The sequence below is a fragment of the Rissa tridactyla genome, chromosome 1, assembly GCF_028500815.1.
Source record: "Rissa tridactyla isolate bRisTri1 chromosome 1, bRisTri1.patW.cur.20221130, whole genome shotgun sequence".
In the NCBI taxonomy this organism is placed as follows: domain Eukaryota; kingdom Metazoa; phylum Chordata; class Aves; order Charadriiformes; family Laridae; genus Rissa; species Rissa tridactyla.
The window spans coordinates 189,090,914-189,115,394 of NC_071466.1; the positions used below are offsets into that span (position 1 = coordinate 189,090,914).

The 24,481-nt window shown below is 34.6% G+C and overlaps 2 protein-coding genes across 4 annotated transcripts in view; one reads left to right on the top strand and one right to left on the bottom strand.

Annotated features, from left to right (window-relative positions):
* IMMP2L (inner mitochondrial membrane peptidase subunit 2) overlaps positions 1-24,481 on the bottom strand; it is a 470,689-nt gene that overhangs the window by 249,098 nt on the left and 197,110 nt on the right. The gene's annotated exons all lie outside the window — the stretch shown is intronic.
* On the top strand, positions 21,178-23,731 carry LRRN3 (leucine rich repeat neuronal 3). The gene has a single exon (XM_054186946.1). The coding sequence runs from the start codon at positions 21,178-21,180 to the stop codon at positions 23,302-23,304; it is 2,127 nt and encodes a 708-aa protein (XP_054042921.1). The 3' UTR covers positions 23,305-23,731.

The following is a 24,481-nucleotide window of genomic DNA, read 5'->3' on the forward strand; positions in this document are numbered from 1 at the left end:
GATATGATCCTTTCAGTACAGGGGCTTGCTCCTTTGCCAGCATTGTCTTAGGTAACGATCTACAGCACCATTGTCCTCATCAGAACCTGCTTAGATGTCTTAGTGTGGCTGCATTGGATGAGAGCAATTAAGATGCTACCGGAGGTGAAAGGCACTGTCCAATCTGTCTTGCTACACGTTTTGAGTTTGGTCTCTGAGCCAGTGGTATGGGGTTGAAAATTTGGAGAAGGCAGGCAGTCTCATAGACTGCTAACAGCTATAAAGGAAACAAAACTCCATGGAGTCAGGAGGCAATATTTGCTTTGTTGTTACCTACCAAGAGAAAGTAATTTGACCACATCCCAGCAGGATACTAAAAATTGTTTAAATGCCCTCCTATCTTGTTTAAAATTTTAAAATAACACACTATATTTATTCAAATAACAGAAAAAAACCCCCTATTTTCTAGTAGGGGAGAAGAACAATTCCCTCAAACATTACCATCTTAATTTTTAATCTGTGTATTTCTGCTCAGCCAGGTGTTCAGTGTATTCCACAGATTTGGGGCTGAATATACTACAGTTTAAATACAGTCTTGAAAATAGAGCATTGGCAATTGTGAATTAGAATTAGCATAATGACCGCTTCATAGTGAGCTCTACACTTTGACTTTCACTTCATGTAGTGATTATTCTTAAACTGTTTCACTCTTTACATGATATAAACCTGCAACGAGTTTCATGAGGAGTGATTCTGCTGAGAAATCTTGCCAGTTTGGAGCTATTATTTGTGCTGAGTTTCTCATAGTTATCTCCAATATCAAGATTCATCCGGTAATTACTTCTACTAGAGTAATTTAAGAAACATGAACCGGTCAATTAGAATTGCCTAAAATTTAGAGTACCCTTATATAGATGATTAAATGAACACCATTTTTAGTCCTAATCTTTGAAAAAAGACAGCAGTGTGCAAATGATGACAAACTAGAACCATGCTATAATATTATATGTAACTTCATTGAAGCTGTGGAGTGTAAATTAGGGCAGAAATAAGCTGCAGCACTAAATTCCAGCGTTTGCTCTAATGTTATTGGTGGATAACATAAGACAGATGTTTCAGTTCTGAGTTCTGAACGTGCATAAAATCATTGTCATGAGATTAGAGGGAGGGTTGGAAAGCCTTTACAGTATTTTTCTCGTATTAGAAACTATCTTGTGCAGACAGTTTGCAATTCTGTTCTTTAGCGTGAGTAAAAGCTATAATTTGATAATGTTTTTTAAGCAAAATGTTTCTGAAAAACATAAATTATATTGCCAATATTAATCACTGGAACTATATCAACTCTCTAAATCAATATTCCAACACAAGCATACTCTACAGTATGAAGTACAAAGAAGTTTTAGAAGTACTAAGCATTTCACCAAAATAATACCAACATAGTATCATAGAATCATAGACTATTGCTTAGCTATCATCTTTACACTTGCCTGACAAAGTCTGCTTGTTGCCATTCACTGGGGTTAAGTATTTGAATCTAATTAAAATCAAAATGCTAATGATATCCTATAAAATTATTTCTTCTTATAACAAGGATAGTTTCGCTCTATGCAACAATTTGCAGAATTCATTAGCAAACATTTTCCAAAACAAGCACAAAAAAGTTTGCCTGAACACAAATTCCTGTTCAGGCCCTAAATTGGACTCATGTGAACAACCAAATCCAGTTTTCCTAAATGCCTGCAGACACTCATATTCAAGATAGATGCTTAACAGAATATGACCAATTAGAGGAAGTCATATCTAAGTGCACAAGACAACTCTTAAAATTTCTGCTTACATGACCTGATAATCACACCCAGTGAACATGATCAGCACTTACAGCAACCACAGCTACATCTTATTGACAGTAAATACAGAAACTTTGACAGAGCAAAAACCAGTTTAAGCTGGTAGCTGAATGCTTAAATGACTTCCTGAGCCATGCAAAATACAAGTGTATGGAGAGACTCAAGGTAAAAGCTGAAGCTGATCTAATTCATTGTTATGTAAATACTATAGAGGAAAACCATAAAAACCAAATTGAGAATATGAGACTGTATATGATACTGCTTTCCACACTGCAAATTTACATGTGTTTTATTCTTGGACTTTTCCTGCAAAATGCAAAAAATGGTTACCCTAGCAACTGCCACATGTTCCTCAGTTTATTTCTGAGATACAGAGCAGCCTATAACAGAATAATACTGTGCACTTTTATCAGGATCTCTCAGCACTATAGAGAATTGGGAACTAAGTGTCACAACATGTACACGTATTTTCTCAAAGTTTTAAGAAGGCATATTAAAGAAAGAGTAGTTGTATATATTCTGCATGTATCTTTTTGCAATCTTATTTTCTATATTGCTTTATGTGTAAATTAAAAACAAAGATTAAGAGCTGTATGGAGAAAAATGTATACTCTGTCCAACCTGACAGTTGCTTTCTGCATTTTTCTTTCATTACGGTTCTAGTAGACTTCTATAACAAACAAGTAAAACTTTCAAAACTTCTTTAATGATGTAGGAGATATCACCTTCCAAAGCATAATCATAATGTAGATCTCCAATTCCTATCATCCGCCAAAGGCTAAGGTTTTGTTCAAAGTAAGAATTAAAGCATTTCACAGTTAATCATTCATTATCTGCCCTCCCTCCCCAAATGAAGCGAACTCTTTGTTACATGCCCAGGACCTATATAATTTCTGAGGAGAATTCTTGCAATAGTAGTACAAAACAATCAGCGTGCTAAAAAGGGAGCCATCTGAAGTTAGCCATTAATGAACGCACCTTAAGGAAGACTCTGTCATTCTTCCGCATTCTGAAGGCTGGAAAGAGGCCTCTGTGCACCTGAGATCTGCAGCTCAGGTCCTACAGACAGACTTTTTTTTCCAACCAGTCAGCACTGGAATCAACGAGGACTCATACAGGAATCTTAAGCTTTTTCCCCCCATCTCCCAGTGCAATATTTTATGGGTTTTGCATGAAAATGTTTTTGGATAGAATAGAGGAAAAGACTTGGTTAAATCCTGGCTCCTCATTCCAAATACATGATTGTGCCCATTCAGATCATAAAAATATTTCTAAATTTGTACTTGAAACAGAATAATCAAAATTTAAAAGTCTTTGGATTTAAATAGCATTTGTATGTTTGAATATTCTTCCCAGTAGCTATTTTCACAAGCTCTAACCAGTAAATGCTGCTCTGCCTATTTCACTTGTCTCTGCTGATTTCTTCTACGTCATCATGTACCTTAGGAAAAATTACAAAAGTGAAGGAGCAGCTAAACAGAAGAAAACAGAAGCCCATATAATTTTTGCTGCAGTTATCAGAGATGGAGAGTTTGTAAAATTTAGGAATAATGGCATTTGACTAAAACTGCAAATTACAGTCTTAGATTGATGAGAAAAACAGCAGCATTTGTAGAAGTCCTGAACAGGTCATAAGTTTTGAGAGGTCTAGTAGCACAGGAAGCTCTTGGATTGAGAGGGTGAGGGAATAGAGGCTAATTCTGTATTTAGGCTTTGGGAAGAATTCAAGCTAAAAGTGCCTCAGACATAAATGAAGGCCTAAGGGATGACTGTGAATAGGATTAAGACTAACACATTAATTTCATATATACCACATATACCTACACATGTTGGGCAGTCCCTTTGGAAGCACATATACTTCAACAAATTATTACAGATATATAAAAATAAAAACAATAAATTCAAGTGCAATGTTATGCTAGTCCAGGATACACGCACACACAAAGAAGTGATTAGATTTTTACAATTCAACAGAATTTACCTTTAGTAATACATAAAATAAATTATTCTTTTGATGCTTAGTTTAATCAAACTACAGAAACAGAATAGTGGGGAACATATAAACAGACTTTTTTTTGCATTCCCTTGGGGCACAATATAGAGTAATCAATTGTAAATTAATTGGGGAAAATTTGTTTTGCATAGCATAGAGAGGCAAAACATTAATTCAGAATCATTTGCTTAATGGCATTTCTGATATGTTATGCATGTATTCAGCCTAGTTTTTCATAGTGAGATGCAAAACAATTACCGAGGATGTAAATACCAATAAACCGTAATCTACATCTCTACTGAACAAGTAAAACTAGAGTCAAAATACTAGATAATCTCTAATTTCTACCAAGGAGTATTCACAGTAGTTATTTGAGTGCATCAAATCCTTCATCAATTAATGAGAATTTATAATTCTTTTATTACATTTAGGTTCACTCAGTACAGATATACAAAGCCACTCATGACAGCACAGAGGTTACATGTTGTATAATCTATCTGTATGTAAGCATTCAAGTCAGTGCTAGCTCTGTATATGTTACTTTCTTTTAATTTTTATATAAACTTAATACCTGCTCTAAGTACACTTTCAATAGAAGCCAATACTGGTTTTAATGGCATAAATATTTATGTCCAGAAATTGTTCTCTTTATTTTTAAACAAAATCCTGTTTGTGATTTGCCTTGTATTGGTATAGATAGAGACACAGATAAAATAAATATATGAAATACATGAGATGATAGAGAAACAGAGAGAGAAAGAAATTTTTTAAAAAGCCACTCTATAAAGTCGTCAAACAGATCTTCAAGGGAAAGCAAAAGCACATAAAGTAATAAAATAAAAATCTGTATAAAAATAACAAGCATTTTGCATTTTACTGGCCTTAAGAAAACTAATTTTAATTGGTGACTTACTGAAGATGAGACTGAATAAATGCCACTCTTGCTCTGATTAAATGTCAAGGCCATAGACATGTTGTTTCAAAGTGAGTGAGCAATAATTTGGTGTGTATAATGAACCTTACAGATGATTTATCTGTGCAGTACTCTCCTATTCTTATCAATGAAACTTCATGATCTGGTGTCTCAAACTGTAGCTTCTTTATTATGACATGTTTTGGTTTAATAAAATTTCATTTTTATTTTTAACAATAGAAGCAAACAGATGCAAACTTAACCTGACTGTGACTACATCTCTGTCATTAGGCAGAGAAGAAGGAGCAGTCAGAAATCTTATTGCTTATCTGGAAAAGAGTGGCTTGTGATGATTTTTGCTTTTCTTATCATAAATGAAATTTGAGAACCCCATATTCAAGTTCTTGTCCTCAAATCCACCATTTCCACAGCCAGAGGCTTCTAGGTCAATGTGGTTATCTTAGAAAGATAAGTTTTTTGTGACTCTGTACAAGTCTAAGCTCCAGAGGCGCTCTAGGTCCATGTGGTTATCTTAGAAAATGAAGCTCATCACCACACTATTCTATAATCTATGCCTAACCAGACACAATTGAGCCTTTAGGAATTAATAGACTTCTCTAAGTGGCATAAAAAGAATCTCCCAGCAGAAAAAAAACACTGTGAACTGGACCATTCTGTTCAAGTTCCTTGCATATAAGAATTCAGGAAATAGTTTACAAGTATTTCTAGAAGTATTTCTAGTATTTTTAGAACTTATATCTATAACATAGGAAGATAAACCTGGGGAAAAAGGCAAAAGCTATTTGCAAAGGTTACTGAGACATTCTGAATGATATTTCAGGACAGTATTTGCATCCTTTTTTTGCTTTTCAAATTTATTTGTATGAATAAATCTGTGTTCACACAAAAAGCTGTGCAAAATGAATTTTGGGTCTATTGTTCAGCCACAGAGCAAATTCTGGTTTGGATTCAACAAAGTTCATGAGCAATAGTTTATGAAAAATGAGTCATTCACTTAGAAAGTAGCTCTAACAGAAAGTATTACACAGCGTAAACAGTAAACTCAGAATATCAAACAACAAATATGAATTATTGTATTTATTCATATTGCTTAAATGAAAAAAAAAAGTATTAAAAAGAACATGCAGTTAAATTCTGTAATCTGGAACTGGTAAGTGAAATCTAATACATATGACAGCACGCTGCAAAAAGTAGGAAACACTGATAACCCAAAGAGACATGGAGCTTAGGCTAGAATTTGAGATCTTTCACATTATGCGTGATAAAAGCTGAGCTCTTGTAGCAGGCTGACGGCATGGTAAATTCTGGTTTCACTTGTCTCTTTTGGGCCTAGAAAGCACTGAGAAGTCTAATTCTTACCACATGGATCCCCAAACAGCCATTAGACAGACAGCCTTAGCCTGAGCAATAGAACAGCCCTCAAACGTCCAAGGAATGAAATGTCTTTTTGCTTTTTTTTTTCTTTTTTCTGAGAAGTGCTGGAATTCACCAAGTAGAGTGGAAGTAGAATTAAGTTAACATCAATTCAGTTTTATTTCCAACTCAGTTAATTTCCAAAGATGGTGAGCAAGAGAATGACAAAATAGGAAAAGAAAAAAAGAAAATTTACATTCTCTTTCCCCTCATCTTACTCTCTCCTGTCTGCCTCTAGCAGACAAAACCTGTTATAACTGTCTGTACCTATAGCTTTCAGAACAAATCAACAGTTTAATTTATTATAACGTTATCACTTGAAATTGTGCTCAGAATTCTAGCCATCAAGGAGGAAGTTAACAAAATCCTTATAATTCCACAGCTATTTTACAAAGCTAAGATGCAAATGAGATGACCAAATAATAACAAAAAAACCCACAAAAAAACCAACCAAACAAAAAAACCCACAAAAAACCTTAGTCATCCTGAATAGTTTGATAACTTTTCTTACCAAATACTTTTCTTTTAAACTGTGAAGTTGACCGACAGGAAGACTATGAATGCTATATTGCGGGGATATGGATAGGGGATATGGATGGAGCTACTTTAAGTTGATTTGCACCCAATAAGTATTCTGAATATTTTCCAGTCACAAAATTTAATGGGATCACAATTAACCTCAGCTGGGTTCTAACACGCACCCAGTCTGCAGAACAGAACACTATCTGTATCCTCCTTTCCTATGGCCAATCTCTGCAACTTTATTTTTAACTCTACTGAAAACATCTATTTTACAAAGAAATAGATGTGATACTGCAGCAAGTGTCAGCGCCCCCACTAACATTGTCACATCAGACAGAAGTCATTGAAATCTGATGATAATTTTGAACATAAAAAGGATATTTAATAAAGATTGTATTAAAACAACTGTTGCTTTAAAAGTACGTTGCCTGATAGAGCCAAATAATCACCTGCATTTTTCTAATACCTATTTGGAAAACTCTATCTGGCCCTGGAACTTTCTTTCTATAAAATGCAGAATGGAAGCCAAGCCTAACACTTCTAAATAACAAAATATCAAACCAGTATGTGTAGCCTCTGGAATTAAGGATTTTTTCTAGTGAAACAAATTTTGTTTCACGGTTCTTAGCTATTGTTATTTTTAAAAGAGAAAGCAATTAAAACCATGGTGAAAAATTATTTCAGAGTGACTTTTGTAGCAAAAATACGATAGACTCAGTAGCAGTAAGATAGGAATGAGCCTGTTCCAAAACAATCTGCCTAAACTAATTACCAAACTAATGAAGGCTAATCATTTCAAACCCTAATAACAGCTTGAAAAATCTACTATTGCACAATTAAGCAGATGAAGCAGAAAGATTTTTTTCACTAGAATGTGCAGATTTATCTTTCCATTAGGTTTAAAGGATCACATTTTTATATAGTCTACTATTTTATCTATACAATAAAGCAAAATAAATCAAAACAAACCTTCTTATTCACCAAAAATAGTTAGTGGGTTGTAAGGCTGATGTTCTGTAACAAGTTCAGAGAGAGAAATGTTGCCTTAACAGTCCTAGAAATTGGGTTCATATATAGGGAAGAAGTATCTGGGGGCATCCGCAGGAGCCTTTCTGCTTCAGCAGAACAGAATTCTTACTTCTCTGACACAGTCACAAAGGGGAGGTCGTATAGCAATTCCTGAAAGAATTTAAACCTCGAAAATAGCTTGGAAGACAGAAAAGAGGAATAAATGAAACTCATCGAGACTCCTTCACCGTAACATTTCCTAGGTTATCAGATTGGGAGGTACACAGTATTAAAATGAGATTATTCAGCCTAAGAAAAAACAACTATGAGTGCTTATCAGCTGAGCATAGTTAATAGTAAACTTTTTGATCTGCAAACATTAAGTGAGCATTGCCTGCACTCAAAACATCCTTGATACTGCCTTACTTATTAGATCGTCATCCTGGATAGCCACGATAAGGAAAAGGATGCACAATCCTGCTGGAGGCACATTCAAACGATCTGTTAACTCTCAACAAAACAACAGTCCGTTTCAAAGCAGGAATTCCCTTGATGACAAAGGGTTTGGTAATAGACCAAGCTACTAAGAAAACAACCTTCTCAACCTGTTGCGAAACCTTTCTGGACTGGTGCAGATCACTACATGACAATTTTTAAAGGAATACCAAGCCTTGCCTTATCTTCATCAATATGTAACTGCAGTCAACCATTTTTATTTCTTTCAAGATAATGCTAGTTTTTTGTAACTAAATATCTATGTCTCCGCCTGGAGTAGATTCTCCATAAAACATTGGACTAGTGAATATCGGTTTTCTGTGTCCATATGACTCTATAAACGACAAGGACATTAAAAGGGATTTAGACCTCCTGACTGTAAAGAGAACTCATCTCAATAATTCTTCAGTATTTTGTTGCAAGATAGGCTTTTATTAACTAACTTAAAATGTTTTGAATGTTTTAAAAGTTGACCCTTGAAGAATAATTATTTGTAGAAAAAAAAAAGCAACTAAACGGCAAGTTTATTTGTAACTTATCAATTATCATTCAATTCTAATGTTTAGCAGCAAAATGGGAAATATAATGAAACCGAAACCCAATTTTCAAGCCAAACATTTTTATGGCCTTTAGGGTATTTTCCTTGCTGCTTGTAATGGAAGTCTTGATCAATCCTAAAAGCCTGCTCCTGAAGGACTGTCAAACAAAGCTATTTCACCTCATAACTGCTGTAGGTTTCTACTCATTACTTCTATAGATTTCAAATGCTACTTCATCTTCCCTGCATGTGTCTCACATTATCACTCATGAACGACAGGAGACAAAAAGGAGCATTCTATCACTTTCAGGGAAATGTTTTCAGGACTTTTCAAGTTCTCAGCCATTTGGATGTGTTGCTTTGCATATTCACGTAATTCCAGAATAATCTCAACCATTAACCAACTGAAAGCTACTGGATGGCACTTCAGAATCAGAATTTCAGGAATACATCACGATCGTTCTCCACAACCAGTATTGGAAACTGAACCTGGTCAGGGTTTGAAAATATAACAGTTAGAATGCTCACGTTCTGCACTCCCTGTTCCACATGATAAATGTTAAATCTGGATTTACTTTCAAAATTTGCATTTTACACATAGAATAGCATGATAAGGACAGTTTAAAGCATACTAACAGAAGCTTAACAACTGGTATGGATTTTGAACTTCAAATGCTTTCCATGCTTTGTTTTCTTTGTATTAAGAATGTTAAAGCAATTTAAGGTGACATTTCCACGCTCATTAACAGAGGACACAAAGTCATTTGCAAGGAGACAGACAGGTGGTTTATAACTTCCATCATTATAATATTGAACAAGGTGACAACTATTGCCTGAAGGACGGATAATTATACTACAAGAGAACTTAAACTACATATTCCTTTCCCATTTATAACAACTAGCAGAAAAAGCCACACACCAAAACCAAGTTATCCGCATTTACCTGTTTAAATTGTGGTGAAATAAATTAATCCCCAGTGCACATTTCTTGGTGTTGGTTTGTGTATTACATCAGCTAACTCTATCAAGTGAATTGGCTATTGATCTTCAAAAGTATCTGCACTACCTATTAAACACTACTGCAAGAAAGTAGGCCTACTTACATTTTTAGAGAATCACCTTGTCACCTGAATCTCCTTTTTGAGATGGTGGATCAAATGCTCTTGAGACACTGTCTGCTTGGTTTTAACACACCAGCTGAGGAAGGACCAGTTAAGAAGTAAAACAACTCTTCCATATGTCACAGAGTTGATATGTGTCCTCTGCTTTAAACTCTCCCAGGGTATATATGCACTTTTCTTCTCTGAACTACAGCAACATGTATAGCTTCAAATATTACAAATTACATGGATGACTTCAAAGAAGCTCAGGCAACTTTGGTATTCCAACTGCTTTTTTTCCTTCCGGAGAACACTGGAAAATTCTAAAACCCCAAGGGCAGTTTCTGAGGAGGTTACTGAAATATACATATCCCTCAGAAAAAAAAAAAAAAAAAAAAAGACATCATTCTACCCTTCTGATTCTAGTTTCTTCTATTATTTCATGGGATGTACTCTAGACCTTATGATATGTATCCAGAAATCTCCTTATTTTCTTCAAATGCTTCATGAGCATTTACATAGGACACAAAGTGTTCTTCCATTATGTTTGCCCATTACATTTTGTCCAGACATACTCCTAGTTATTTTCCATAAATGCGAGTATGTATTTTCCATTAATTCTAGGTAGTTTCCATACATACTCCTAGTTAACTGGGGAGAACAGTTTATTAATTCATTGAAGACAAGCAGCAGTATGAGGGAACAATTTCTGAGAATATTTTTACGACTGGAAGAACATTTTTCCAATTAAATCTTCATATGGCCCTTCTTAGTTGACATATTTTCTTACAATTATCATGCACATACATGGAGGTAAAATAGCTCCAGGTTTTTCAATATATATAACTATTCCTCATCTATCTATAAATGATATATCACTGTACTTAATATTTGTAAAAACAACTCAGCTATTTCTCTTCTGTTGTCAACAAATCTAAAATTGTTTTACAGAGGAAGTAGTATTCTTTTTCCCACTTTCTTTTCACAAAGATTTATTATAATTTTCCTCATCGTAATTTCTTCTGCCCTTATTCCAATTTATTTTACTGAACCTGAGTGACCACAACCATATACAGTATTCCATGAGAGTCCTTACCTATAGTTGATAAATGAAACTAAAGAGTTTTGGCATTCTAGTGCCAGCGGTCCTTCTATGAGTAGAGCACGCATACCATGCCTTTCTCCTTACTTCTGATATTCCTCTGATGTCTTCCAAATTTGAAGAAGAAATTACTACTAGACCTTGAAAGCATAATTTGTCATTTCACACTATTGAAATGTCACACTATTGAAATATCTTTCTTTACTTATTCGAGTTGTTTTACTGCTGGAAAAGAGTACCATGCCATTGTCTGAAAGCAGAAAGGTGGAAGTCAGACTTAAAAATAAATGTCTTACAATAAAAAAGCAGGTTGCTTCGACTTAACATTATCATTATTACAAAATTATGCCTAATCCATCTTTGGAAGGACAAACTGGAAGGACAATTTGAAACGGTTCATCTATCCCACTTCAACACCAGTGATGAACAAAACTGTTCTATCATTCCATAATCACCTCTATAGGATTTTTTCAGCATCTTAATTCAAACTTATCTTTTGTTCAGTTGGAAGAACCATTTTCCCATAGCAAGATGCATTTCACTGCACAAACACATCTGTGCATCTCTCACATTCTTATCATAATATGGGAGGTAGTGTTCCTACATGTCTTTACATATGCACCTACAGCAGATATCTATGCCTAGTCTTTGAATCATAAGTAGTATTCACAACAAAATGCAAGAGAAATTATGCTTGTCAAGGAAAATCTAGTGCAAGCTTTGAGTACAGTGATCACAATCTGGTTGATTGACTTGAATACTTGAACGGTAAATACTGGTCAAAATTCTCTGGGAGACCAGAATGTTAATTTTAGCACTGCTGTCAGATTTGGCACCCAAAATGCAGAAAGGTGATGTAAAAGCATGATAGATGCTGGAGAGCTATGAAAGAAATACAAAATCAAGATGCAGCTATATCATGTAAGTTTCATTATCAAAACAATCCTGTTCTATGACATGCTAATGTCATGCTAATCATCTAACATTAAGGGATTGAGTGAATTTTTCACTTTAGACAAAATACAAAAAAATTCTTTTAAAATAATAGGAAACACTAGAATGATTGTACATTGGGAAAAAATGGAGTGGGGAAGGTGGCTATGAATCTATACATGCTGGAGAGATAGAATGGTTTAATTAAATTTACAATTTTGAAAGGAAAGGAAAAACACTTGAAAGAGGATTCAGTTACTGTTCCAGGAACTATGTGATTATTTAGCTGTAGTGCCACACACAGTGGAAGGGATACTGTTCTTAGATGTAAGTATTGCTATTTATTTATCTTGTATTTATCCTCTTTCTTCTGGTCTTATTTTAAAAAGCAAGCCATAAAGAGAAAATAAGATCAGCTTTTTAAAGAATTCACTTCTGAGGAAATAAGAAATGAACCACGATAATCCTATAGTGTGGGTTACAGCTGATGAATGGGTCATAAAAACACAAAAAGCAATAATTTCAGGTCTGAAAATAACATTAGTTTTGCAATCATATAAAAAAAACTTAACATGTAATGTTATTAACGAGATGCTCAGCTGAGCAAAAACTGTAATTAAAACTAAATACAAATCAAAATACCTCTGCAATCAGAAATGACAGTATCTCTATGAGCTGGTAATTTATGACTACGCATAAATCACTCTAACTGATATAAGACACAGCAGAAAACAGAACTTTTATTTCCTTATCTTTACAATAATATTCTGCTTTACTCATTGTCAGTTTTTGCATCCTGAAATCGTTTTTTCATCAATCCATTTCTCTACACTGCTTCAAGCAAGATTTAAAAAAAAATATCCATTTCTGTTGAACAACATATTGTGAACCTGATTCCCCAGGTGGCTCAGAATGAAAGTAATCACCTAATATATTCACATTTATAAAGTTAAAGCAATTCAGCCTAACTTGGTAGGAAAATTCATGATACAGAAATATTATCCACTACTGGCATCTCAAAAAATAAATTATTTCTGGTTTTTAGCAAGGCATTTTTTTCCCTTCATGGATCTCAAACCACATTCCATGTAATAATTTATAAGTGTACATCAAGTTGTCATGGCTGCCACTGAATGGGGAGTACTGGCTGGGATTGTAGCAGGATGTTCTTGATATAACTGCATTCATTAAGCCCTTTTGTATCTTTAGGTTATTATAGTTGATAATCAATACAGTGCACACTGGAAATGATAATTTTTTAAATTATTATAAGGGCATTTACCTTGACATGACCACTTGCCAAAACAAATCACAAATATACCAAAAACTAAAAGGTGAATTCACTAAACATTAGGAGTCAGCCAGTAAAGACTGATGATTTAAACAAACTTAGGTTTTTCAAGCCTAGATCTTTGTTATTGAAAAATTACAGAATAGAAATTGTATCTCCTAAAATTATCATGTTTATTGTGGTATTATTTCAGTGACCTTTTTCCTGTGATAAATAAAAAAAGATAAATTAATACATTTCCAAGGAAAATATTATGTGCTAAGTACAGCCACTATATTTCTCTGTCTTTATTACAACTACCTGAACATGCTTATTTCTATGTTTTAGGCAGGTTTAATATTTCCATTTCAAAAGCCACAAAGAAAAAAAAATATCACAAAATGCAGATTTTGCCCATAGCTCTGCTGGATTTTGGCTAGGCCTCTTTACTAGTCAAACGTACTGTAGACCCCCAGAATCAGTATGGTAGCTTTCTAGAAAATGAAGCCAAAACTGGTCTCACTCGTCTTCAGTTCTGGCCATCTGCTTGAAGCATCTGGTAACTGGGTACATTCACCCACATCCAGAACGTGACTGCTCTCTTGCCAAGTATGTGCCTAGGTAACTGCCAATATGTGCTTCTCCACTACTAACATGACAACTGTCAAAAAGAAGTTGAACATGTACGAATAAATCTAAATTAAACTAACACATTACTTTCCCAAGTTACAGCAATATTTTTTTTAACATAATTGCTTGATAATGGCAACGGTAAGTCACTTACACAGTGAAACCTTTCTAAAGTTAAGAACGATAATACAGATACCAAAGGTCTAAGTACTTTGAAACTTTATTTTTAACATTTAATCCTTGCTGTTTTCTCTGAAAACTAGGAAAAAATACGTGTAGTTATTATTTAAGAAAAAATCAAAACAAGTAATACTCACAATCAGTTAAACTTCTAGATAAAAACATCAGAATTATACATTCAGTATGTAATTTAAGAAGACAAAATAAAACAAGAAATCTGTTCAGATTCTTTTCAAAGTTTCTTTTGCAATTAATCCAAGTATATTAGACTATTAGATGTAGTCTAACTGCCACGTATTAAAAATATTGCAAGAGGATTTGGAATGCCGTATTAGAAATTAGAACACAAATGACAGATTAGAACACAAATGGCAAAGAAATACATAATTTCCATTGAAATTCATCCTGCTGTCATTTAAATACAATTTTCCAACATCTCTGCTCACTCAAAAATAATACCTAAAAACTATTTTATGCACTTCACATTGGGAGAAGAAGTAAAACAATAAGGTAACTGCAATTACTGAAATGTTTAATTCCTTTACCAAATACCATCAAACAACCTTTTTGTCTTCTTTTGCTATGACATTTGTGAAAAGGTCAGATGTATTCAGTGGCTAGGGACTGTGCGATGAAAAGTTAAAAGCACATGAGAAAGAGATCTACAGACAGAAAATCTAAAATCAAAGTCTGGAAAAGTATTCCAGGATCTTGATAGTAAACTACTAGACTACAATGAGAGGAAAAGAACAAACCTGAGGATATTTAGAGATTGTCACAGTAACTTCTTTCTTTTTCTTGCCCTGTCTGAACTCAATTAGTGAAAGAGAAAGGGTAAATCTCATGTAAATCTAGCTGATCATAATGGTTTTTTGTATCTATCTTTATTTGTAAATTAAAGTAACCTCATAGCATCTGATGTCCATGGATATAAAGTATAAAAGTACAAAATTGTGTCATTCTTATCTTGTAATGGTCTAAGGAGTGAGGATTTGTCCTGTTTTACAGCCATATTAAACATTTTAAGCTTGTGGCTTTCCCTCAGGAAAATTTATTCCAAGTAAGGAAAAAAATGAAAAGGAGGTGTAACAAGTTCACAAAACAAATATAAACACATAAGCTGAAATAATTATTCCGACACTGTAAATTGATTCTTGTGTTTGTCATTTCCTCTACGTCTTGCACTTACTGCTATTCAGGGCCAGCCTGAAGTTCTAAAAATCAATCATTAGGAAAAAAGTAAAGTAGATTTCCAAAATTATTGAAGGTCCCAACAGGAAGCCCTAGTCAAAGTTTTCAAACACGTCCAGATATTTCAGATATTCACTTTTGAGGTTTTCAACCCAAGACTCTTAAAATCCAGTGGTCACCTGATATCATCAGCTACCCAAGTTGAACGCTTCAGGAATGAGATTGTCAGAAACACACTAATTTCCAAAAATCCTCATTCATGTTTTAATTTGAGTAGCTTTATACGGTAGCTATATGTAAGATTATAAAACAGTAAGAGCACATTATAGTGAACTGTTAATTTGTATTCATAAAGAGAAACAGGATTTTGTATAAAACTCTTTGCCCCAGAGTAGAATGAAAGCAAGACTACATATGCTAGCAGAAATTCTTTCCATTTTAACAAAGCCTATATAATTTCCAGCAACTGTATTGGACCAACTAGTAGACCTCACTTCTAGAAAAATTTTATTTCAAGACTGATTCTGTTATGCAAATCTATTAAATTATCTTTTTCTGCTTTAACCTAAATTTATACTCCTGCCTCAGTCACAAACTTCCCATACATATTTCAAGAAAAACATCCTAGTTACATTTTTATAGAGAAAAAAACCCAAAGATTCCTGTGCCAGTTCTTGAAATAAGTCAAATAAATAAGTTGCTGCATCTTTTTATCAATCGTGCTGTAATAAAAAATTCCCCAATGAAACAATTTTTTTTTTATTTTTATGACACAACACACATGGAAGAATTTCCTTATAAAATTGTCAGAAACACTAAAAGTTCAAACTTAAGTCTGCATATTTCCATAACTAACACTTCAAAAAAAACCCCAAAACCCCTAAGTGCTGCAAGTACAATCAGGTGAGGTATGAAATGTCCCGTGCCCGATTTTTGGTTAGTGACATTTCCAGATTTCTGTCCCCAGAACTGCTCAAAGTGGTTATAATGACAAGAATTGAGAAGTGGCTCTTTCAGTTGATGTGTTTGAAAGGTAGCTTTGTATGAACAGCTGTGTTTTCAAAATGCTTGCCACCTCTAAATTGGTCCTTGTGAAGTGAACTGTTTGCCTTATTGCCAGCAGGGCACATTGCAGCGTAGCTGCTGCATTTTTAGTTTTTATCACTGTCTCTCTAACTGCTGAAGTGGAAAAGAAAGATTGCCAAAACCTGACGTGTTTCTTTTCCTTTCTGCCCACTCTGACTTGGTTCTTAGCTGTCTGTTGCTCCAGTGATGAGAAACGTTGCTCAGTTTATTCATTCACTGAATGTCTTTTCCAGCTCAAATAATGGTGATACCCTCTTGTAAACCAAGGCTCCAGCTGTCAATAGCAGTAAATGAAACAAACCTAATTAAGACATACCAATCATTGCCTACACAAGAGATAATTAGGCTGCAAAAAGTCGCAGGCATCAGGGTGCATTTTTCTGAAAGAAAGAGATAATACCTTAAAAGCAAGAGGCACACCATATTTAGTAAGATAGTAAGTATGGATTGCAATAGGGATAGACTTCCAGAAGAAATTAAATAATCTGTCCACAAAGGTTTAAACAGATTTAGGACAGAAATTCTAGTACAGGAAAACAATCATAAAAATACTGAATATCCCTACTAATTAGCCATACTAACTTTTTAGATGCAAACTCTATTTAGACCTTTTAACTGCAGACATCAGGAAGCAAACCATGCCATTTTATCTGGATGAAGAAATATAGGTACAATCAGAGTGCACATAAAGATTTATAAATGCAGCTAGGTAAAGAATTACATCAAAAACTCCAAAAGTACGATGCACAGCTCCTGCTGCTGCTTGTTTGAAAACTCTTATCCCACAGCTCAGCTTACTGGTGATAATTTGCCTGCTGAGCTTCATCTCTACAAGCTTTTCTATTGTGCAACACAGTAGGTACAAGTTTTAAGAATCACTTGCATCACATCAAAAATCTTGAGAGGTCACCAAAACCCACAAGCATAATAAAAATAGTATTTTTGCTTAACAAATAATGCTGACATAATTGCCTTATTTGAATTAATTTAATATTTTTTTTTAAGAAAATATCTACTTTTAGAAAATATCTTTTAGAAAATATCTCTGTGTATGTAAATCTCAGACACTTTAAATACTACTCAAAAGAACATACAAATAGCCTTCCGCTTCTCTTTGTCCTTATTAGTAACTTTAAAACTGGACATTTGAAACACAACTTTCACACAAAACTCCAGATGGTACAAAGGACTTAGCTTTAAAGCACTGGAACCCATTAATAAAAATTCTGAAAGTCACTGTTAGTAAGAGTATTTCAATTTAATCTTTATTTAGTATTATCAGTACATACTTACTATTACCAGTACATTAATGAAGAAAGGGAATCAATGCATTCCCAAAGTTGAAAGTATCACAAAGTTAAATGCTTATTTTCCAATACAAACATTTATCTCTGTGATGCTACATTCTTCAAGGAAATTGAACTTCAATTACAGTTTATAGTGTTGAGTGCAAGCTATAAATTTACATGAGGTTTATTTTGTTATAGTAAACTGCAGCTCACTTCTCAGTTCAAAATGGTTTACACACATCTCAAGGTTAGAAAATTAATTATATACACGCACACACACATAATCAATACAACCAGTTGGCATAAACAAAGTCATACTGCATAATTTGATTCTGGGTTTTCATGTCTTCAAGTGGGACCAGAAAACTTAACACCAGTAATCCATGTTTTCTTACCTTCTCTGTCAACATTGTGTATCAATATTATTATAAACAAAAAGACTAATAAAAATGTTTTGCCACTCAAATGATTCTATACCATTTTTGCTGTGTATTCCTCTACTTCACTTTTTTGTGTACTATGTCATATGATGTGCACTAGAGTCATATGATTTAGTTTTACGTTGTCCTGCAAAGAGCAGGAAGTTGGACTTGACAATCCTCATAGGTCCTTTCCAACTTGAAATATTCTATTCTATGATTCTATGATCTCATAAGCCACCATGGATGTCCATACTACTCCAGAAACATTCTTTTATTCCACACCTCAAATGATAGTTAATATAAAATCATTTTCATGTAAAATAATACATAGCTTTGGCAATGTTTAAACCAAAAATCTTTCTGAAGTGAAACAACGATGACTGTGCAGGCTGGGAGAGCGTGTGAAAATTATTCTACAGTCTGTTATTCAAGGCACTCAGCCCCAGTGAATATTTTATACAAGGCAGAAGCACTTTAACTGAAGAAATAAGAAAGATTTATGCTAGAACACCATATGAGCTTGAGCTGGTGGCTTATTAGCTGAAACGTACACCAGAAAGAGAAAAGGCATCAGATTAAATCACAAAGAAGAATAATTTCAACCTGGATCTCTAACCTCTTTTTTGCTGCCTTTTGCAGAAAGCCCACTCTAATATATACTACATGAAAAATGTCTGCTGGTGCCCTTTTTTTGGCTTGAGAATCCCATAGAAGCTGAAGTATAATTTCAGGAGGAGTATAAACTCAAATCCAGAAGGATGTTGGCTCCATGTATGCAAAAATGTAGCAGTTTACGTGCTTTAACTGGTACAGCCTCTCAGGTACCTGGGACGCACATGAAAAGTCCGTCTTGCTCCACATCCTATTTTTCACAGTGCCAAATAGCAAATGTCCAGGGAGGAGAAGAAAACCAGGTCAGCTATGTAGTTAATACTTCCCCAGAATACTTTCCCAGTACCTCCACCAAACAGAAGTCCCTGAGCATCATAGTGGGATGAAAATGCTGAGATTTGATAGCTGCAGTAGCAGTATGTTGAATCTCAATTAATTTACTATTCAGGTAAGATTTCCAATAACGTTTCAACTATTAGAAGCTTATATATTGTATTTGCCAGGCTTACAGATATATTTTTAATACACAATCCAAAAAAATTCCAGAAGTCAATGGGACATGCTTTAGAAAGTGCATCATGAACATGACTGAAAAAATTCCCCCCCATGGCCATCCTCTTTTCTCCCTTCATCTCATTTCCCAGAACAAAAGAACAGATTACATTTTTACTATTTCAGTCAGCATGCCTTTGCCTTTCAGTATAAACTGGGCCATTTGCATAAAAACATATTATTAATCCTCAAAACAGCAGAATGTTTTCTGTATGTTTATCTCACACATTGTCTGTTCGCTTTATTGATATACTTACATGTTAAAATAAAATATTAAATGTCTTTAAATGTACATAACAGAAACAGCAGCCTCAAAGACTTGCGGAATGTACTTGAAATTGGCCCAATGCTCATGTCATTCAACATGGTCCAGCACCTTTCCTCTGAGCTGATATGGAATACCTATGTGGTCAATATGCCCAGTCTTCCTGCGCCTGGAAAGGAAACCTAAAAACCAAATCCTTGACGCTTGACTTTTGGGATTCTGTCTATCTATGCCAGAAATACCTCAAAAGTTATTTATCAATGTCAATGAAGCACTGCTCTTACCTTACAGTTTGTAAACAATGTCACTCTGAATTTTAACACTAGAGGCAAGGGGAGAAAGGGCACAAATCTGTATCATATGGCAGCCTTCTGAGACAAAGTCCATTTAAAGTTAGTGTAAAGTCTATATTGTGAAGCAAACGAAGCAATTAATGCGTACTACTTCATATACAAAAACACAGAAGCTTTTGAATTATATGGCTTGGAACACAACGTACAGTCACAGCAGTATTTTTTCCCCCAGAAAAAGCAAGTACATACCAAAAATCTGGAGAGGACATATTTGATGCTTCAAGATGCTAAGGCTTCAGCCTTTACTATAATTTGGGACATGAAGACAATCTGCAACTTCAGAGCAAATTTCTGATAATGCAGAGTTACAGACCAAAGAAGCAATTGCTAGTGTAGATTTTTTTTTCCTTCTTATCACTCTAAAGACACTTTTCTGTTATTATTATTCCTTGCAATTGAAGTTATTGAAGCCAAAATAAGCAAGCCAGTAATTAGCCTGAATTTGGCAAGACGACAAGCTATTTATTATGAGGTACATATTTCTTTCTAATTATCACTTTAAAGAAAAAAACAAATTTTTTTCCTAAACAGCGGCTATGAAAAGGATTAGAATATGATAAAAACTGTGGATTATCAATTTTGTATATTTCTGTATAAATATCTCACAGGCTTGCCTAAGAATGTCATCATTAGGAATGTGTATTAATCCAACAATTCTTTTTTCCTTTGATTACACATAAATTATGTTCTTTATAAACTTAATGTTCAAAAGTTAAATATTCATGCTCTGTAGGATTTTGCTCAGTGTTTACATTCTCAAAGCCAACAGAACTCAGCCTGCTTCTGGTGATAACTGAAAGAAAAAAGAAAATATTTTATAGGAGCATAAAATATGTAGAAAAATCTCACTGATATATTTTGCTTTATACTTTGTGGATCTTCATCTTTCTGTAGAGCAATGCTCTACTGGATGTATGACAAGCTACAAGTCTAAAGATATATTACTATATTAACTTCATTTATGCTATCTGGATACCCCTACAATACTCTAGGCACTGCAGTCATTTTCTTTTCTTACTTGCAATAATTAACATTAGAGAGCAAAAGATGGCTAAATTAATTTATAACTTTATAGTTTCTTATACTAATTATTTCCTCTTCTTATATTTTAGGTCATCCTGTCATTCCTGCAAACACTAATCAATCATGGGATTTGAAGTTAATACTACTAAATAAATGAATTGCTTAATCTCCTATGACCACCTATACATACTTCATCTTCACAAAGCTTATCAATTTTATGTCATCAAGGACAGAGTGACCTTCATTTCCACAAAATGCCTCTTACTACTGGACAAGTTGATTACAAATTTATCACTTATCCTCAGGAAGAAAGTCCTTCGCGACCATCATCTGACAAATGCAAGTGTGTGTATTATCAATTGACCAGGTCGTGCTGAATTCCAAAACCATAATTGTGGAATACTAAAGGGTCTGCTACTTTTCTGAACATTTGAGCTAAGATGAAGGACATGCAACTCAAAATTAATTTTCTACTTGGCCTAGTTATCACTGCGCTAGTACAAGCTGTAGGAAAAAAAGCAGACTGTCCAGAGTCGTGTATATGCGAGATCAGACCATGGTTCACTCCCAAGTCTGTGTATATGGAGGCTCCAACAGTGGATTGTAATGATTTAGGCCTTTTTAATTTTCCAGCCAGACTGCCTGCCGACACACAGGTTCTCCTTCTACAGACTAATAATATTGCAAAAATTGAACATTCAGTAGACTTCCCAGTGAATTTAACTGGTCTAGATTTATCTCAGAACAATTTATCCTCGGTGACCAGCATTAATCTTAGAAAGATACCACAGTTGCTTTCAGTGTACCTTGAAGAAAACAAACTTACTGAACTCCCTGAAGAGTGTCTCTCTGGACTGCACAATTTACAAGAGCTTTATATTAATCATAACCTGCTTTCTGTGATTGCACCGGGAGCTTTCATAGGCCTCAATAATCTTCTCAGACTTCATCTCAATTCAAATGGTCTGCAAATGATCAACAGGAAGTGGTTTGAAGCTACTCCTAATCTTGAAATTCTCATGATTGGAGAAAACCCAATAATCAGAATCGAAGATATGAACTTTAAGCCTCTTATTAATCTGCGCAGCCTAGTTTTAGCAGGCATAAATCTCACTGAAATACCAGATAATGCTTTGGTTGGCCTTGACAATTTAGAAAGCATCTCCTTTTATGACAACAGATTTGTTAGAGTGCCGCACATTGCTCTTCAAAAGGCTACAAATCTTAAATTTCTGGATCTAAATAAGAATCCCATTAACAGAATACGACGAGGAGATTTCAGCAATATGCTGCACCTAAAAGAGTTAGGAATTAATAACATGCCTGAACTGATTTCTATAGATAGTCTTGCTGTTGATAATTTGCCAGATTTAAGAAAGATAGAAGCTACCAATAACCCCAGATTATCATACATTCATCCAAATGCATTCTACAGACTTCCCAAGCTGGAATCGCTCATGCTCAACAGCAACGCGCTGAGTGCCCTGTACCGCAGCACAATAGAATCTTTGCCTAACCTCAAAGAAGTTAGTATACATAGCAATCCCATTAGATGTGATTGTGTCATTCGCTGGATTAACATGAATAAAACAAACATTCGCTTCATGGAGCCAGAGTCCCTGTTTTGTGTAGACCCTCCTGAATTTCAAGGCCAGAATGTGAGACAGATACACTTCAGGGAAATGATGGAAATCTGTCTCCCCCTGATAGCTCCTGAAAGTTTTCCATCCACTCTGGATTTAAAAACTGGCAGCCATATTTCCTTACACTGCAGAGCAACAGCAGAACCAGAACCTGAAATCTACTGGATAACACCATCAGGACACAAACTTTTGCCTAATACTATTTCTAATAAATACTACATTCATTCTGAAGGAACATTAGACATACGTGATGTAACACAAAAAGAAAGTGGCTTATACACATGTATAGCGACGAATTTAGTCGGGGCAGATCTAAAGTCTATCATGATTAAAGTGGACGGCTCTTTCCCTCAGGACAGCAATGGATCTTTGAATATTAAAATAAAAGACATAAAATCTAATTCTGTTTTGGTTTCATGGAAAGCAAGTTCTAAAATTCTCAAGTCCAGTGTTAGATGGACAGCCTTTCTGAAAGCTGAAAACTCTCAGGCTGCACAGAGCGCTCGAATACCATCTGATATAAAGGTATATAATCTTACGCATCTAAATCCATCAACTGAATACAAAATTTGTATAGATATTCCCACTATCTACTCACAGAATAAGAAAAAATGTGTCAACGTAACCACAAAAGGACTGGACTTGGCAACGAAAGACTATGAAAAGAACAACATAATAGGATTCCTTGCCTGCCTTGGTGCTCTTTTGGGAATCATCTCTGTGATATATCTCTACAGCTCCATCTCACGAGAGATGAACTACGACGTTGGACACAGCTATCTAAAGAATTACGTGAAGAAACAATCCTTTTCACTCAATGAGCTTTATCCTCCTCTAATCAGTCTTTGGGACATGGGCAAAGAAAAAAGCACAGCAATGGAAGTAAAAGCAACTGTAATAGGTGTACCAACCAATATGTCATAAATATGTCAGTATATCGCTTAATTTCTGAAATAAAAGCACATGACTGCATTTGTGCTGAATAAAAAGGCAACAAGAAGAAGTATTTCTTTTAGGAACCAGACACCTGGACTTTGCTGCTGCCGACAAATGGGAATATAGACTGACTCAGCATAAGAGAAGACTTTTAACTAACTGGCTTCTAAGGGTATTCTGCCAACCAAATACAATTAACTTCAATTTCTAGAACTTTCATGGGACTTTTAAGTCTGGAATACAGTGCAAGTAGCCAAGAACATTTTCTGTATTTTTTTTTAATTATTATATAAAAGTAGTGGAACTGAGCAATACCTCCTCCTGTGCTGTATTACACACACTAGCCACGAGTTTTTTGCAGTGAACAGATATACTAAGATTGACACATGGTGTAATGAAATGGACAAATTCTGTAGAGTAGACACAGTGAGTATGTGAATTTTTTTTATGAGGAAAATACATTTTTGATTAAAATCAAAATAGTTTTTGGCTTGTGGGTTTTTTTGTTTGTTTGTTTGTTTGTGGTTTTTTTTTTTTTAAAAAAAAGTCTGGGAGCTCTTGCCTGACAATAAACAAACTCATTCTAACATCTGATAAAATATGTCATTACATGTTCTCCTGTTAAAATGCCAATCTGAGCACACAGGATATTTTTGCTGGTTTTAGGCTGTATAACTGCAATAAAACACACAATAAACATTTTTATAAACTACTTACCCATAATAATAACAACCATATTTTTCACGCTGCTTGTTGTGGGAGGAAGAAGAGAGAAGGGTGGGAAGGAGTCATAAGGCTGATAGGAAATAGATTGTTAGCTACTGATAACAGCAAGTCTTGAGCTGCTTTAGTATTTTCCCAGAAGCCTGAAAACTGAATACAATGTTTAGACTCAGATAATATAAATACAATATTTTGTCTTCAGTCAAAAGGGTAATTCAGTTATTATTAATGTCCAAAGTTTAGGCTGGCCACACAGAGACCTCAGATAGCTTGAACAGTTTAAATGATATTAAGGCTTTCTTTCTGGACTTGCACACTTCTGTTCAACAATAACAACAACTGACTAGTTTATAAACCTCCTCAGCTTTCACAATGTAACAAGCAATAAATGACTGACAGAAACATTATTAGTAGAAATGAATTGAAACAAAATGAAAAGAGA